This window comes from Sarcophilus harrisii, chromosome 4, assembly GCF_902635505.1.
Source record: "Sarcophilus harrisii chromosome 4, mSarHar1.11, whole genome shotgun sequence".
NCBI classification, from domain to species: domain Eukaryota; kingdom Metazoa; phylum Chordata; class Mammalia; order Dasyuromorphia; family Dasyuridae; genus Sarcophilus; species Sarcophilus harrisii.
Window position 1 is genome coordinate 202,754,987 of NC_045429.1, and position 17,978 is coordinate 202,772,964.

Consider the following 17,978-nt stretch of genomic DNA (forward strand, 5'->3'; position numbering starts at 1 on the left):
GTCCATTTTTAAAAAAATTTAGGATTATTCTTAATTTTGCTAAGTAAGTTAGCTTTGGTTTTAATCCCAACTCTTTTGCTCTATGAAATGTAGTATTCCAAGACCTATAGTCTTTCAACATAGTACCTGCTAGGTCTTGTGTAATCCTTATTATAGCTCCATATTTAAATTGCTTTTTCCTTGTTGCTTCCAGTATTTTCTCCTTAAGCTGGGAGCTTTGAAACTTGGCCATGATATTTCTATAAGTTGTCCTCCTGGATCTCTTTCAGGTGGTGATTGGTGGATTTTTTTCTATTTCTGCTTTGACTTCTTGTTCTAGAACTTTAAGGTAAATTGATAATTCCTTGATAATTTCTTATAATATTGAATCAAGATTCTTTTTTTTTAATCACAATTTTCAGACAGTCCCACTATTCTTTTTTTTTTTTAGTCCCATTATTCTTCTGTTATTTCTCTTTAACCCATTCTCCAAATTAATTGTTTTTCTGATGATGTATTTTGCTTTCTGTTCTGTTTTTTTATTCTTTTTATTTTTTTTATGCCTTAGAATATCATTTGCTCCCTGTTGCCCCATTCTAGTTTTCAAGGAACTATTTTCTTAAGTTTTTGATTCTCTATTTCAAGTTGGTTGACTTTATTTTCATAATTTTCTTGGATTGCTCCTATTTTTTTCTAATTTTCCCTCCATTTCATTTGATTTTTAAAATCCTTTTAAGGAATCTTTTTGTGCTTAGGACTATTTGATGTTTCTTATTGAAAAAGGAGCGGCTTTTTAGTTCTCTTATCTTCCTCTGAATAAGAACCCTGATCTTCTCTGTCCCCGTGGTAGCTATCTATGGTTGGTCTTTCTCCTTTGCTTTCTCGTTTTTATTTATTTTATTGTTTTATTTTATTTTTAGCAGCTATTAATGTGATCTGGTTCTAGTCCCAAGGTATTAGTAATTATTTTCCAAGTGTCAGGTCCTTCTTACTGTTATTTTTTAAAGTCTGTCAGGGGGCTTAACCTTGGACTCTTTTCTCTACTTTTAAATGTGGGCTAAAGCTCCAGGTCATGTTGTCCCACAAAATGATCTTACTTCCTATGGTCCTCCAATAGCTGCAAACTACGGCTGTCCCCTCTTCCCTGGAACTAAGTCCAGGGACTATATTTTTCTGCAAGTGTCCACAGCCAGCAGGGTTCCCATCCCTCTACTACTGCACTCAGGAGGTATGTGATAGCACCCCCATCCCCCAGAGTGAGACTGGTCAACAAAGCTGGGCTTGGCATCTCTGCGTAGTGAAAGGTCCTTCAATCTTCTTTTTCAGCAGTCAGACCCCCCTCACACTGTTCATGGGATGAAAGTTTCTAAGGCCAAATCTTAGTTTTTTCCCCAGAATTTGTTGTTTGTTGATTCTGCAGAATTGGCCAGGAGATGTTTGTACTCGGAATCTCTGCCTGAGAGGTCAAGTCTTTCATGGGATCTTCTTAGGTTGTCTGTGGAAAACAAAAAAGAACATCCTGATTTTTGTTTATTTCTGCTGCTCTACATTCACTCTAAGGCAATGTTTTGTCTTTTTCTGTGGAGGAAGTTTGAAGAACCAAAAGTTTTTTGACCCTCTCCACCATCTTCCCAGAATCTTCTTTCCACATAAAATTTTAAAGAAACTCTTAGCATTACATAACAAAAGACATCTGATTTTAAAATGTGCTTTCAATTTCTCCTTATCCATGGTAATAAGGGCAATTATATTTTAGATATTCCTATATCATTTTTATTTGAGGAGTTCATTTTAAACTTGTGAGTGTCCTTTATGTTATGAAACTCTAAAGTGAAGACTAAATTCAATAACATTCTTTAAATTCACGGTTTTGTTTTACTGTTCAACATCTCCCAATATCATAACAAACTGGAAGTGAAAAGTATTTTTTTTTAAATGTCTCTGCCTAGAAAATTAAGTATTTTACTTGAAAGTTCCTAATGATTTTGCTTTGTTTCAACCTTCTGAAATTAAGGACTGCCCCCATAGCAAACTTCAGATTTCCATCGAGAGACCTATTCAGCTTCTCCCAAATTTTAGTATATTTTCAGAATGAGTACAAATAGGAAATTGTTAGATTGAACACATACCAATGTCATTATGCATAATGGGATAATATCTTAGTTTCCAAAATGCAATAGAGAAATATTCTAAAAATAATGTAATCCAAGATAGAAGAATGTATATCTAATAACAGTGTATTTTTTTGTTAATAAGGAAATGCAGTTTTCTGGCATTATGGAAAATAGATGTATTGGTACATTAGGTTTGTTGAGTAGTAGAGACTTATTTCTGTCATGGGATTAACAAAATTGTCCAGGCTCTGGTTTAAAAAAACACACAAAACTTGAACTTTTTATCAAGCTAAAAAAGCTTTGAATATGGTACAGGTTTCTGCCCAAGATCTAACCCAGCTAGGAGCACAGTGATTTAATACCAAAAGTTTGACCTTCAGAGTAAGAATATTTAGAAATAATCACCTGCAATGGAAAAAACCTTGGACTGTGTTTAAAGGAATGTAATCATGATAGTTCAGAAGACAGCTCTGAATCTTGTTCTACCCTATATTCATTTGGAATATGACAAGTCTGTTGAGTCTCTCTAGAAAGAGTATTGCTTCATAGAGTTACAATTAATGACAAAGAATAAAAATAGTAATGAGTTTGCCAGAAAAAAAACTAATTTCCAATAAAGTATTTATTGTACTAGACTTTATTATAAGAATAATAAACTAATAACTCAAAACATTGATGTTTAGGAAAATGTCAAGATTTGTAACACCAAATTTTTAATTTTGCTTTTATTTCCATAGAATGCCATTCATTTCTCCAACATAGGATAATACTCTCCAACATTTTCAACTCTTTTCTTCTCTCTAGTAGTTTGTAACTGATTTATAATGAAATAATTTCTATTTTTGTTATTTCTTTTCCCTAGTTTGATGAATGCCTTTCTTATTTCAGAATTACTGGATCTTCAACCATTACCTGTCACAGCTTTGGGATGCCGGAAATATGAATCCTTATACAACTTCACCCACTTCAATCCTGTACAGACCCAAATATTTCACACGCTCTATCACACAGACTGTAATGTACTACTTGGAGCACCCACTGGCTCAGGAAAGACTGTAGCTGCTGAATTAGCCATCTTCAGAATCTTTAACAAGTATCCCTCATCAAAGGTTTGTTTAAAAAAAAAAATACTCAGTGGCTTTCTTTTTCCTTAATCAAAGAATAGAGAAACAAATTTCCAAAACTTAATTTGAAAAGGTCATCGAGTATTTGCTAATCTCCCAATATATAAAAGAATTAGCATATAATAGTAAAAAGTTGATGTCTTGGGAAATTAAACTAACAATGTTATTACCAAAAATATATTTTAAAACATAAGTCCATTCATGACCTCAGAGATGTAACTACTTACTCTAGTGGTGCTCCATCCATTTTCCTTTCTTCCAATTCAGTTCATGAGAGGACTCCTTCCTCAAACAATTTAACATTTGAAGAATACTTAGTCATCTGTAATTCCTCAGAATATCTATGTGTTAACCCTTATCCTGTATACATAAGTAGTCCATCTCCTTTCTAATCTTGTGTTTAATAAATAATATTTTATTGCAACATTATACACTAAAATCATCATTGGTAATATTCTATTGCATAAATCTATTCATTGTAATATTCCATAGTTTGTAACTCCTTAATATCATTTGGACATTATGATAAAAGAATAGTTTCTTATGTCAGAAAATAGTTTAGGATCTTGAAATCCTACGCATTTCCCAAATATAGATTCAAGACCAATAATTCCTTCCTATACAATTCTGAACCAATTTCATTATTCATCAAGAGGACTTCTCCGTAACTTAGGTTCTCAATGACCTACCGACCTAAATAATAGTCAGCATATTCTTCATCCATTTGATTTTTTTCCATATGTTTTGTCAAACCAATCCTGAGCAACATTTTTTAAAAATGTAAAAATACTGGTAACAATTTCTTTTGATCATTTGATATCTTTTGCTCATTTTTATTTCATTTAATATTTTATTTTTCCCCAATTATATGCAAATCAATGTTTATTTGTTTTTATAACTCTGAGTTCCAGATTCGCTATCTCCTTCTTCCTCACCTCCTCATTGAGAAGATACATGTGAAGTTATAGAAAATATTTCAATAAAAGTCATGTTAAATATTTTTATACATGTAGGCTTTTTTTTCCTTTTCTAAAATTTTCTTTTGGGATACATGCTTAGTGGTGGAATTGTTAGGTCAAAAGGGTATGTATGTTTTTCTAGCCCTTTGGGCATAGTTCCAAATTGCTCTGCAAATTGATTGAATCCTTCACAGTTGTACCAACAATGCATTAATGTCTTATTTTTCCCATATTCCTGCAAATATTTGTCATTTTCCTATTGTGATTCATTAGCCAATTTAATAGGTATGAGGTAGTATCTCAGAATTGTTTAATTTGCATTTCTACACTCAATAGTGAATTATTTTTTAATATGGCTATAAATAATGTGATTACTTCATCTGAAAACTGTTTTCATTTTGTCCATGTGTCCAAATTTATCATTTGAGGAATGGCTCTTATTTATAAATTTGATTCAGTTTCTATATGTTTGAGAAATGAGGGTTTCATCACAGATACTTGCTTCAAAATTCTCTTCTCTTACTGTTGCCAACTGTATTTCCCCCTTTTTATTCTGTTTCTTTTCCTTCCACCCTGTCCCTCCTCAAAAGCTTTTTGCTTCAGATTATCTCTCCCAGTATGCCTTCTTTTTTATCACTCTCCCTCCCTATATCCCCTTGCTCTTAACTTCCTTAGGGGCAAGATAGATTTCTAAACTATAATGTCTCTGCTAGCTTTCTGGAGGTCCTTCAGACAGGCATTCTCTTCCAGCAGTCTGCCAATCTCAACCAGTCTCCCCCATAGTTCATGAAAGCCACCACGAGGTTGGTCAGAGATAGACTATCTATTCTAGTTCTTCTTGACCCTTATATACCTTATTGTAATTACATCACTAGAGAACCAGTACATTACCATGCTAAGTACTAAGTATATAGGTGAACTAGAGAACAATCATTTCATCAATTCCACTGAGTTAACACCTTGTTTCAAGTATACTTCTTTAGAGTTCCTGCTCTCTTCACTTAAACCTTATTGAGCATGCATGCTATTTTCTCTTTGAGCTAGCTCTGATGAGAGTGAGGTTCATTTATTCCTGATTTCTTCCCCCTTTTCTTCACCAATGTAAAAGGTCCCTCATGCCTCCATTATGGCAGATAATTTACACCAATGGACCGCACCCTTTCCCCTACTCCAGTATATTCTTCTCTCACCCCTCAGTTTTATTTTTTTGTTAGATATTATCCCCTCATATTCAACTCACATCTGTGCCCTCTGTCTATTATTTCTTCTAACTAACTCAGTAATCAGAAAGTTCTTATCCTCCTATGTAGGAATGTAAATAGATTAACCTTAGTAAGTCCTTTATAATTTCCCTCTCTTAATTACTTCTGTATGCTTCTCCTGAGTCTTGTAATTGAAAGTCAGATTTTCTGTACAGCTCTATTCATCAAGAGTTCTGTAAAGTCCTCTGTTTCGTTAAATGTCCACCTTTTACTCTGATGGATAAGTTGGGTAAGTTATTCTTAGTTGTAACCCTTTCCTACGGACCTTCCAGGTCATCTTTGGTGTCGGAGGGCTGAGAGGTCTCGAAACCACCAGTGCTGTCTCTGAAGGATCGTATCTGTGTTGGCACAGTCTGTCAGATTATACTGCACCACTATCTTAGTATAACAGACTCTTTGTACTGACCTTCTATGTTGTCTCCAGCTGGAAAATTAAATCTTTTGCTCTAAAGTTTACTTAGAATCGTTATTTAAAGATATTTGGAAGGGGTTGGGAGATAGTTTAGGCAAGTCCTTGTCTTTACTCCATCTTCTTGACTCTACTTTCTTCTGTCTGCTCTTTTATATAGCCTGAAAATTAATACCTTAATTCTTTCAAAATTATATAACTTCCAGCATAGATTCCTTCAGTATTTACTTTATATGACCAAGTTTCTTCACCCAAGTTCATTTTTTTAAGTGACGACTCAATGCAGGTCTATATTTCCTTTTTTACACACTAGTAGGCTCCCTCCCTCTTCTAGTAGCATTACTATACCTACACAACAATCTAGGCTCCCTTCACATACTTACCATAACACTAGTATCACCTACGCTGGACACCTCTATATCAACTTCCTTACTATGATATGCCTGCATAATAGCATTTATAGTAAAAATACCACTATATGGCCTCCATCTTTCACTACCTAAAGCACACGTAGAGGCCCCTATTGCGGGCTCTATGGTATTAGCTGCTATCCTACTAAAACTAGGCGGTTACGGGATTATACGAATCACAGCCTTCATAGAACCAACCACATCAACTTTATGCTACCTATTTATAATCCTATCTCTCTGAGGCATGATTATAACAAGTTCTATTTGCTTAGGACAAACAGATCTTAAATCACTCATCGCATATTCCTCTGTCAGCCACATAGGATTAGTAATCATTGCAGCCCTTATACAATCTCCTATAGGCTTCATAGGTGCCACTGTGCTAATAATCGCCCACGGTCTCACCTTCTCAATACTTTTCTGTCTAGCCAACACAAACTATGAACGCATCCACAGCCGAACCCTTATCCTAACTCGAGGCCTCCAAAATAATTCTTCCACTAATATGCGCCTGATGACTATTGGCAAGTCTAGCTAACCTAGCCCAACCTCCTTCCATCAAGCCCCTCTTCATGTAATTTCTCCTCGGCTAAGATAATAGAATATTAATGTGGTAGATTTGCTGTTATCGGTAATAAAAATAGATTATCATAAAAATGTTAGTAGATAGATTCCGATTTTTTTGGCCTCTTTGTTATATTCATTGCCATTTCATCTAAATTTGTGCTTATGGTGATTTGATTTTTTTGGTTTCACACCAAGCTTGAGATAGATGAGTTTAACCCTTAAGAGCTCTTTACTATTTTATGAGGAAATTCTGTTTGCATCATCTTCCTTCATAAAATTTTGCAAATGAGTTTATTTTCTAAACTGTTGTAATCATCCTTCCATTTACCTGCAAATTCATATTGCCATTCAAATCTCTTCTGGTTTAGCCCGTGATGAAAATTACATTATTCACTTTGTTCATTCTTTCAATGGTTTCAGTCAATCATCAAGCATTTTTTAAGTGCCTGCTGTGTCCCAGGTACTTTTCTAAGTCCTGATTTGCAGAGACAAAAAACAAAAACTGATCCTCTCCTCAAGGAATTTATATTATATTGGGGCAGACAATCATGCACATTTTTTAGATACATAAGTAATAAAAATTATAATACATCATTGTTGGCTATTGGAGCATGAACTTAAAATTTAAAGTGATATTTATAAATGATCTTAACACTGAGATTAATATTATTCTTTAACTTCTTTTCTATCATTATACCACTGTCTCTGTCTCATGATTTGCCATAGCCAATGGCTATTAATCACCTAATGGCAAAACCACTGGCATAGAACATATTCATACTTATTATACCTTTCCTTAGAAAAATGACATTCTATTTTTGGAACAATAATTAACTCTTTTCTACCTTTGAAAAATTAGTTATATGTTGTTCACTATTAATATTTGAATTTTAGTCATTTGAAAATTAGCTATTTTCTTGCTACAGTGAGGTTTTGAAGTATATTTTTTTTTTGAGGTGACAAAAATATGAATAGATATCCTTTGAATTTAAAAAACTTTAAATAGTTTTTAAACTTGCTTTTTTCCTGCAGTTTGAATTTAACTTATTAGTAAAAGAGAAAAATCTCTTAATTTCTTCTATTTCTAATATATCCCATCAAGACTTTATTGATCTGTCTCATGTGGAAAATGACAAAAAATACCAGAAATTTCATTATTGATATGTTTAAAGCAGGAAAAACTTACAGTAAAGTTTGGATTGATATAGGTGAATCCTTAAATAGTTCTTCCAAGCATGTAATTCACATTTTCAATTTGTATAAACATGGAAATTCAATGGTATGTCAAAGCAATTTGTGCTATAAAAAACTCCACTAATAACAGCAAATTCTAGCATTATTATCAGTTTTGTACCATATAAATGAATGTAGAGAGAGTTTAGTATCCTGTTCATCTCTTTATGTTTATATTAAGATTCATGAACATAAGATTAGAAAGAAGTATTGCCTTGGTTCTCAGAAATTTGAAAAACTTAAAAATTCACACTGTGACTATATCATTTACATTTGAATATTTGGAAAATGCCTGAAATGTTCTCTATTTTCATTTTTGCCTCTTACCCTGATTTGTTTCAGGTCTCAGCAAAAATCATACCTTCTCCAACAAGTATTTCCTGGAACACTTCTCAGTACCTTCCCCTTGATATTTCTCCCTTTTTATCCCATATAAATCTTGTTTGTACATAGTTATTCGTGTATTATCTCCTAAACTCACTTCTTTGAAAACACTGCTTATTTTATGCCTTTCTTTGTATTTCCAGTGCTTAGCACAACTAAAGTAATAGCTTTAGCAATATTATTATAGAAACTAGCACTGAAGTATTTTCTTTTCTACAAAATATTTCAAATACAGAATTTTTTTGTATGTTAGTTATTTTTCTTAGAATCATTCTCATGTGATGAAATTTAAATACTTTATTGACTGTCATTGTAGTTGAGATGCATTTATGTTCCTGAACAGAAAAGATAATATTTTAAATAATTTTACGCAGATTTTCAGTTTATTCAATTTGATTTACATGAGTCTTTTTTGTTTTATTCAGGCAGTATATATTGCACCTCTGAAAGCTCTAGTACGTGAAAGAATGGAAGATTGGAAAGTTAGAATAGAAGAAAAACTTGGCAAAAGGTAAGTCATATATTTAACTCAAGATAAATATTTTTAATGGTATAAAAAATAGTACAAATCAAAGCATTTGGAAAAAAAACTTCAGGATTATTTTAAACATTCTCATGTATTTAAATAATATTTTAAATGATCAATATTCTCATTTTATTAAGAAAAAAATGATACTAACATATACTGCCCCCCAAAGAAAAATGACAAGAAACTTTATTCCAAAACATATTATATACCCTAATATGTAAAAACAAGAGGAAAACATTGGTTTTGTCTCTTTTATTTTCTCTCCTTTTTTGTAAAATAAAGTGAGGAAGGGATTAGATAAGTACTCAAGTGACACCTGAAGATTTATGGTGGGTTCTTAGTTCCCTAAAGACAAGACAAAGTTTCTTAATTCTTAGTTCTAGAAAGATAAGACAAAGTTTTTAGTCAGAGGAACTAGGGGTAGAATCTCTGAATGCATTGGGGAGGTGATGAGGATGACAGACCCAGCTAAATAAGCTTGAGGAGAAAATGGATCAGGAAGTGAGGAGAGCTTTGGAGAGATATTAGGAATATAAAGAACTTCAGCAGTTATCTCTACAGATGTAATATTAAAACCGCTAGGAACTAATAGGTCATTAAATATAAAGAGAAAATAGAGAAGTACCTGGAAAAGAGCTTTGCGGAGGTCACCAACTATTAGAGGACATGATATGGAAATTGACCCAGACTGAAAAGGAATAATTAGGCAGGAGAAGCAAGAAAGTAATTTAGTAAAATAAAAACAAAAAACTATAGTGATGAGGGCATACAGAAGAGGCTTGTCACCAAAGTAAGATGCTGCTGCAAACAGTTCAAGAATGATGAGAAAAGACCAACAGATAATTGTTATTAAGAGATCTTGGGTAACTTTGGAGAAAGAAGTTTCAGTTGAATGATAAGGCCAGAAACCAGATTTCCAAAAAACTAAAAATAGAGCAAGAGGAGAGAATTTAAAAGCAATTTCTTTAAGAGTTACCATGGAATAGAGGAGAAATATAAGATAGTGAGGAAATGGTAGGAGAAATACATGTTCCAAATTGGTAGAGAAGATTCAATAGATAGAAAGTTCTAGTAGATTGAAAGATCTAATTGACGAGGAAATCTGATGGAGGAAACTTAAAAATCAGGATCAAGACATGACTTTAATAGAGAAAAGGAGGTTGTCTTCATCAGAGTAGAGTTAAAAAGAATATTAGAGCCGGTGATGTCAAAGGGCTTGATATAAAAATATTCATTTGGAAAAATGAAATGCTGTACTAAAAAAATTCAAAACAAAAAAGTATGCATAGTCAAGCAAAACAAATTTATCTATTATGTCTAAAAAAATATATGCTTCTGGTCTCAGACACTTAACACTTCCTAGCTGTATGACCCTGGGCAAATCACTTAACCCCAATTGCCTCAGCAAAAAACAAAAGTATAGGTTTCACTCTCAATTCTTCATATATTATCTCTTTTAGCTGAAGATTCCTTGGAATAGTGATTAGACTTTGCATTAATCAGAGTTCTTCCCCCCTCCCCCAATATATGCTATGCAGAGACAGTTTTCAGTATTCACCTTTGCAAAACCTTGTGCTCTAAATTTTTCTCCTTCTCCTCCTTTTCTCCCTCCCAAGACAGCAAGCAATCCAATATAAGTTAAACATACGTAATTCTTCCAAAACATATTTCCATATTCATCATGCTATACAAGAAAAATCAGATCAAAAGGGGGGAAATAGCAAATAATAACAACAACCAAAAAAAGATGAAAATAATATGCTTTGATCCACATTCAGTCCCCATAGTTCTCTTTCTGGATGCAGACAGCACTTTCTTAAGTCTTTCAGAATTATTTGTTTTTACAATGTTGTTTTTCTATAAGTTTTGATCATGCTTCTTTCACTTTGCAAAATTTTTATTTTCCTTTTTTGTTGACTTTGTCAATCTGGTGAATGTGAAATAGATCTTTAATGTTTATTTAATTTATATTTATCCAGTTATTAGTTATTTAATATTTATATAGGAAGAAAGCTGGAAAGGGAGGAAGGGTCTAGAGTATGAAAACCTATAAATACCACAGTGTTTTATATTTGATCTTGAGGTTTATAGGGGATTATTGAAGAAGAGGTAATATGATCAGACTTTCACTTTAGAAACAAAATCTGTGGTATCTGTGTAAAAGACAGATTGAAGTAGAGAGAATTTTAGTAAATTGACAAACCAGTTATATGGTTTTTGCCGTAGTCCAGATGAAAGGTGATAAATGCCTAAAAGAGTGTTAAGACATGAAATGGAGATAAAGAAATTTATGCAACATATTGTGAATGTACAAATGATAAGATTTGGCAGTGCTTTAGATTAAATGTAAAATTCTGGCATCCAAAATATTAGTATGGGTGACTAGGAGAATGGGTAGGACATTCAACAGTAATAACCAAATTTAGAAGAAGAGAAGATTGGGAGAAGTATATATAAAAATGAGCTCTGTTTTAGAATTGATTTTCATGGACCTACTAGAAAATTGAGTTTCTATAAGTTAGAGTTTGTAGGTAGTAGATGTGTGACCAGCTCAGCAGGGAGACCAAGGCTGTATATATATGCTTCTGAAGATCATATGCATAAAGATGATAATTGAATCAGTGGAAGTTTATAAGGTTACCAAGACAGATAGTACTGAGTGAGAAGAGAGAGAGGCATAAAACTCAGTTTAAAAGAGTGACACAGAGCTAGTGAGCATGACACTTTAGCCATGACAAAATGCTATTTGTACCTATAATGTTTCTTGCCCAAGACTTTGTAATATCTGGCAGTGCTTTACAGTTTATTTCTGGTGGCATTATTTGTGTTTATTTTTTGTACCAAAATTGGGGGGGGGGGGAAGGGCTGATCATCCATTTCAACAAGGTCATGGAGCTTTTGTGTCATATTTTGGAAACAAGAATATAGCAGACCTTTGCTGATAACATGTCAGCAAAAAATTCCCTCCAAAAAAAAATCAGCAATCACCTCTGCTCTTTTTTTCTTATTCTCACTTTTACTGGAGGATATCTCCCACAATAGCACTTGCTGATCAATTTTAAGATTCTTTGAAGGTCAAGCAGCTATTTCTTCCAGGAGCCTTCTCTTAAGAAAAAACCCATTTTTGCCTGTTATTTAGAAGTATTCAGTGGTGCCTCCTTCTGTGTTACATTTTTCTACCCTTCAGCTTATTAACATGTCAGAATTTACCCCTATCTTTTTGAACCCTTTTCTTATTTTTATATTGAAGCTTTTTTGTATGTTTAAAGAACACTTTGTCACAGATAATATATATGGATATATTTCTTGGGCTCTTTTATCTTCTTTTCTAGGAGACAAAAAAGCTTGACTGTGAATTTAGATAGCAATCATGTGACCATAGTAAATATAGAAAGATTAAAACTGTAACAATTCAGGAACAGCCCCGTAAGCATTTCTCAATCAACAATCCCAACTTTCTTGCCTTATTTTACTAAAATTTCACTTGTCTTACCAATTTATTTACATACTTTGTCTCACCAATTACATTGTGCTTAAAGTTTTTCTTCTATTTATCTTCCTCCTCTTGTTCTAGTCCTTCCTTTGTTGCTGTCTTTTAAGTTTCACTTTCTCCAAGATCTCTTTGAATCCTTGTCTTATTTCAAATTGAGATCTTCTCTTTTAGCTCCAGCTCTTCTCCTCAGGCCTTTTTCCTTGATTTTTTTTCTTCAAGTCCCCTTCTTCCATCCCATTCCTGTCAAATTGAGTTCTTTACTTCAAAGCTTTAAATTTCTCCAATCTTCCCAAATATCTTCTCCAAAGATTTAATTTCATGCCTTCAAATTCACTTTTACAATTTCTTATCAAATATTTATAGTTTCAGCTCCTTTTCCTTTTCCTGTTCTTTCTTCAAGACAGTCTTGTCTTTGCAAAGACCTATTTGTAGCCTATTTATTAAATTGTATTCTGTTCCAGTGCATGTTGTGATGATCTCTTGTGCATTGGAAAGTTGCGTTGTACTAATAATAAGGGTAGAGCAGAAGCTTACAGTTTTCCAGAACACAACAAAAAGAATAACATGCAAAATCTTATTTCTTCTCATGGCAAATGAAGCTTTCTACAGAAAGTTATATAATGGAAATTAGACAGAATTCTTATCATATACAGAAATAGTGGTCATGTCACAAGCATTATAGATCCATAAATGGATCATCCAGTTTATAGCATGGACCCTACAGGATCAAAAAGAGCTAATCTTGAGTCGATTATCCAGGTGGTTACTCAAGAAAAAATGGGAAACTGTGAGATAAGCTGCTCAACTAATTACTGTAAGACAGTAGCACATTTTGTATTATTTAAAAGCCATGGATTAAGTTCAGTTCTATGGTGGTGTTTGGTAGAAAATATATTCTGCTCAGAAAAATAAGAAGTGCTTTAGTATTAGTCTGACAACTATGCTAATGGAGAAAATTTTCTTCCTAATTGTAAAATAATTATTTTAAAAATCTTATCAAAATTGATTTCATAGTTTTCAGGTAATTTATTAAGAGTTATCACTGTTTTTTCCAAAAGAAACATATGCTTCAATTTGATAATGATTTTGTAATATAATAAATGATTTCATTATTCCCCTATGTTTTTAATTTTTTAATGATTTTTGTTGTACTCCAGAGTTATTGAGCTAACAGGAGATGTGACTCCTGATATGAAATCCATTGCCAAAGCTGACCTTATTGTTACTACACCAGAAAAGTGGGATGGAATCAGCAGAAGCTGGCAGAACAGGAGCTATGTTAAAAAAGTCGCCATTCTCATTATAGATGAGATCCATTTGTTAGGTGAGTGCCTTTTTATATAAAGTTGATTTAGAAACGTTGACTTTCATGCATAGAACTGTCACGGTCAGACCTTGTTAATGATTAATGCACATTCCTTTTATTTTCTAGGGGACGAGAGAGGCCCAGTTCTAGAGGTTATTGTATCTCGAACTAACTTCATCTCTTCTCACACGGAAAAGCCTGTTAGAGTAGTTGGATTGTCTACTGCCTTAGCTAATGCCAGAGACCTTGCTGACTGGCTCAATATAAATCAGGTATTTTAAATTACTTATATATATGTATATGCATATATACATATATATATGACATTTGACAAGTATAGTTCTCAGAGGATTTGACATAGAAGTAGTACCATGACATTGTATATCTTAGCATAAAAAGGAGTAACATTTTTGTTCACATTTACTTTAGATGGGTTTGTTCAACTTCAGACCATCGGTTCGTCCAGTTCCCCTAGAAGTTCATATTCATGGTTTCCCAGGTCAACATTACTGTCCTCGTATGGCTAGTATGAATAAACCTGCTTTTCAGGGTAAGTTGCAAGTATTTGGGATGAGATGCACCCAATGTAAATAATATGCTCCAGAGACATTTTCATACTGTTTGGATTTCCTTGAAGGGGAGGTGGGGAGCCATTTGCCTAAATTGTTCAGGAATATAAACATGAAATTGACTTACTCTTAAAATTAGAGAGATTTCATAAGTGATAATGGCTTTGCTGTTTACCATAATTAAAGTAATATACAAAAATATTTATAATTTTAAAAAAATTGTTTAGAATTTTAATCTATTAAAGTGTTTTCAGATAATGCTTATTATCTTTTCAAAGTGATGAGCAGAAGTTATAGTCAAACAAACATTACATATTTATGGTTTCATAACAGTACCATAAAATCTAGAATTTTCAGGTCCTCCAAACATGTCACTAATTTCTTTTTCCTTTTTCTTAACAAGGATAGCAAGCCTGACACATTTAAGAACAACCCTCTCATTTTGTTAAAGCATGTTTTGTTTTGTTTGGTTTGCATAAGGAATATTTATTATGTCAATTAAAAATAACTTCTAAAATAAATTCTGTAATGGGAACTGCTGCTGATTGTGAGGTGGCAGTTGTGAGGTGACTTTTTAGCTGCTGTAATTAGCCTTATGACAGAGGCAAAGTATTGATTGTGAACTGGAGACCAATCTTGGCAGTTTAGATTATTTACACCTCCACAGAAGCATTGTACAAAATCACTAATGAACGATAAATTTGCCCTGAGCTGTTCACCCACACCTGTTCTTGTCACAAGAAAAATCCATTAGATGTTGAATTTCCAAGAGAGAGAGAAAGAGAAAGAGAGAAATGCAATCATGACTGTATATAAACTACACATATTTTTCTCATATACAGGCTATTTAAAATATTGTGACTAAGGTATTATTTGCCAAAATCTTACCATCTATAGTCAGTAATGTGTTAATACACAGTATTGAATACTAAACAAAGGAATGAATACATTTTCTTTTTATAATTTATTAGCCTGATTGGCTATAGATATCTTAAGAATGTCTGCAGAACAATAATTGGAGAAAAGTATTCCATATAATATAAATCATTTGTAAATAACTGAAATATTTATACTGTGCTAGAGGTGATTTCTGCAAAGCAGTTAGACTTATAAACTGTTTATTATACCTGTAGTGGGTCACTGTATTTCATTAAGTCTAGAAATATGCTTTTATGATGGTTTTATTTCTTGTGGGTTTCATATAAATATAGTCAAGGTCATGTCAGCATTTTCATTGTAAACCTTATTTCTTAGCTCATAAAAAAAAAAAATCTGCAGCCATGTTTCAAACAAGAAAAAGGGTTCACTTTATTTTTTTTTTTTATATATTTAGAAAAATGACTGACTATTCTAAGAAAGCTACAAAGGACAAAAATAATTCTTGTTTATGCCATTTTATTAAGATTTTGAAGCATACACAGAGGTGGGGAAAATCATTCCCAGTTTCAGTAAATAACTTAGTCAAGCTTGAGAATAAATTTTAAATGTGATTAAACCTACAAAATTTTCATAGATGAAATAAAAAATGTATGTACCTCATTTTTCCTATTCTGTACATAGGCCCTATGACATAGCCTTACATACATTCAGGATCACGCAAATGTTCATTTATACTTTGTTTAAAATTCACCCTTATACATACTTTTTCACAAGAACATTTTTACATTTTCAAATATTCTTATTCTATTCCTTCCCTGTGCTGTACTTTGTACATAGGATAAAGCAATGGGAAAAGGAACATTTTCAATGTTTGCTCTTATATTCTGTAAGGATCCACCAAATCATACCCCACAACATTAATTCTGCTCACCCTACAATTCAAGTGCCTCTAACATATGACAAATCTCTTAGAACAGAAATTGAAACTACATCAATCCCTTAGCACAACTCTTTGGATAGATTCTTTAACTTTTTCTCCCTTCCCTTTATCTTCAAGTTAAAGCTTAGGCTTAGAGCAAAAATAATTGCCTAGTTTCTTTCCTAGTCTCCGTCATCTGCAAATGCCAGGAGTGTGCTTCCTATAGAAAAAATAGCCCCTACTTAAATCACCACTTTAAGAAAATCATGGAGTTTCAGCATTTACAGTTTCTACTCAGCTCTTACTTGAATTGTAGAGCATTAAACAGGGGAAATGAAGTTGGAGACTCCAATCACATTGAAAACAAAGAGTAATATAGATTCAGTTTGATATTATTTCCATTTGTCCTTAGGTATAAGGCCAACAATTTCATTAGAAAAAAAGAACATTGGACTAGGAAATCAGGAACCTCATTCTTGTTCTTCCATTGTCTGTTATATTGTCTTGTGCAAAGATGTCACCTCTTTACGCCTCAGTTTCTATACATGTAAAATGAGACTTGATTTAATCTCTTTCATAACTAAAGCTCAGTGAATTTTATGATTTAAGTTATGAATGTTTATTTGAACACATTTATATGTGTTAATATTATTGTCAATGTACTTTCATGAATGTTATGTGAAGAAATATATATTCTGACCTAATTTACTCTGAGATATAATGGAAATTATTCATGGAAATTGTCATTTAAAAATTGTGCTGTTTTTTTTTTTTTTCCATGACTTTTTGACAGCAATTAGAAGTCATTCACCAGCTAAACCTGTTCTGATATTTGTATCATCCCGACGTCAAACTCGTCTTACAGCGTTAGAATTGATAGCTTTTCTGGCTACTGAAGATGATCCTAAACAGTGGTTGAACATGGATGAAAGAGAGGTAGAGAATTTATTCTTCTGTTCTTTATAAATTTCAGTTTGTTTTTCATTTGATTTTAGTTACCTATCCATTTTTAAAAATTAATACTATAACAGGTTTATCCATTTAAATGGACTCAAATTGTACTTATTTCAGTACTTTTGTCATAACAATAAGAAATAAGAATGATTAATCTCATTACTAGCAAAAGTGGATTTCTTTACAGTTTTTACTTCCAGTTTGGTACAAGTTTGAAAATTTAATATAGTGTTGTTTAGACTATATAATCTTTATCGATATTCTTGAATCATAAAGAGACATTGGTTAAGTTGTTTAACCTCTTTGGGCTTCAGTTTTCTCATTTGCCAGTGAGGCCTTTGAAAAAAATAAATTCTAAGTTCTCTAGAATTCTGTGTTGAGATAGAGTATATAATATCTTGTATAGATATTGTAAAGAAACAATTTTACACTACTAGAGGAAATCTAGAGGGCCATTTTAATTTTTTTTTTTTTTTTTTTGCAGAGGCAATTTGGGTTAAGTGAGTTGCCCAGGGTCACACAACTCATAAGTATTAAGTATCTGAGATCGGATTTGAACTCAGGTCCTCCTGACTTCAGGGCCAGTGCTCTATCCACTGTGCCATCTAGCTGCCCCCACTTTAAATTTCAAAAAGAAATATTGAGATTTTTAAAATTAATATTTTTCTCAGTAGATGGCAGCTTAGAGCAATGATTATAATACCTATTAAATTTTCTCCTAATTTGAATAAATACACCATTTAATCTTTACTGTTCAAAGAAAGAGTTTCCCAACTTTTTAATATGTATATATGTTCATACACCTACAAATGTACATTAATTTGTGGGTATATTATAAAACACAAATATAGAAGTTAAAAGGATGAGTTATATACAAAGGTAAAATTG

The 17,978-nt window shown here is 32.6% G+C and overlaps 1 protein-coding gene across 1 annotated transcript in view; it reads left to right on the forward strand.

Moving 5' to 3' along the window:
• Positions 1–17,978, forward strand: part of ASCC3 (activating signal cointegrator 1 complex subunit 3) — a 323,207-nt gene that overhangs the window by 183,752 nt on the left and 121,477 nt on the right. Inside the window, exons 25-30 of the mRNA XM_003769315.4 lie at positions 2,982–3,202; positions 8,867–8,952; positions 13,621–13,787; positions 13,896–14,041; positions 14,199–14,319; positions 16,930–17,072. Of these exons, the coding sequence (XP_003769363.1) occupies positions 2,982–3,202; positions 8,867–8,952; positions 13,621–13,787; positions 13,896–14,041; positions 14,199–14,319; positions 16,930–17,072 (884 nt within the window). The remainder of the gene's footprint in view (positions 1–2,981; positions 3,203–8,866; positions 8,953–13,620; positions 13,788–13,895; positions 14,042–14,198; positions 14,320–16,929; positions 17,073–17,978) is intronic.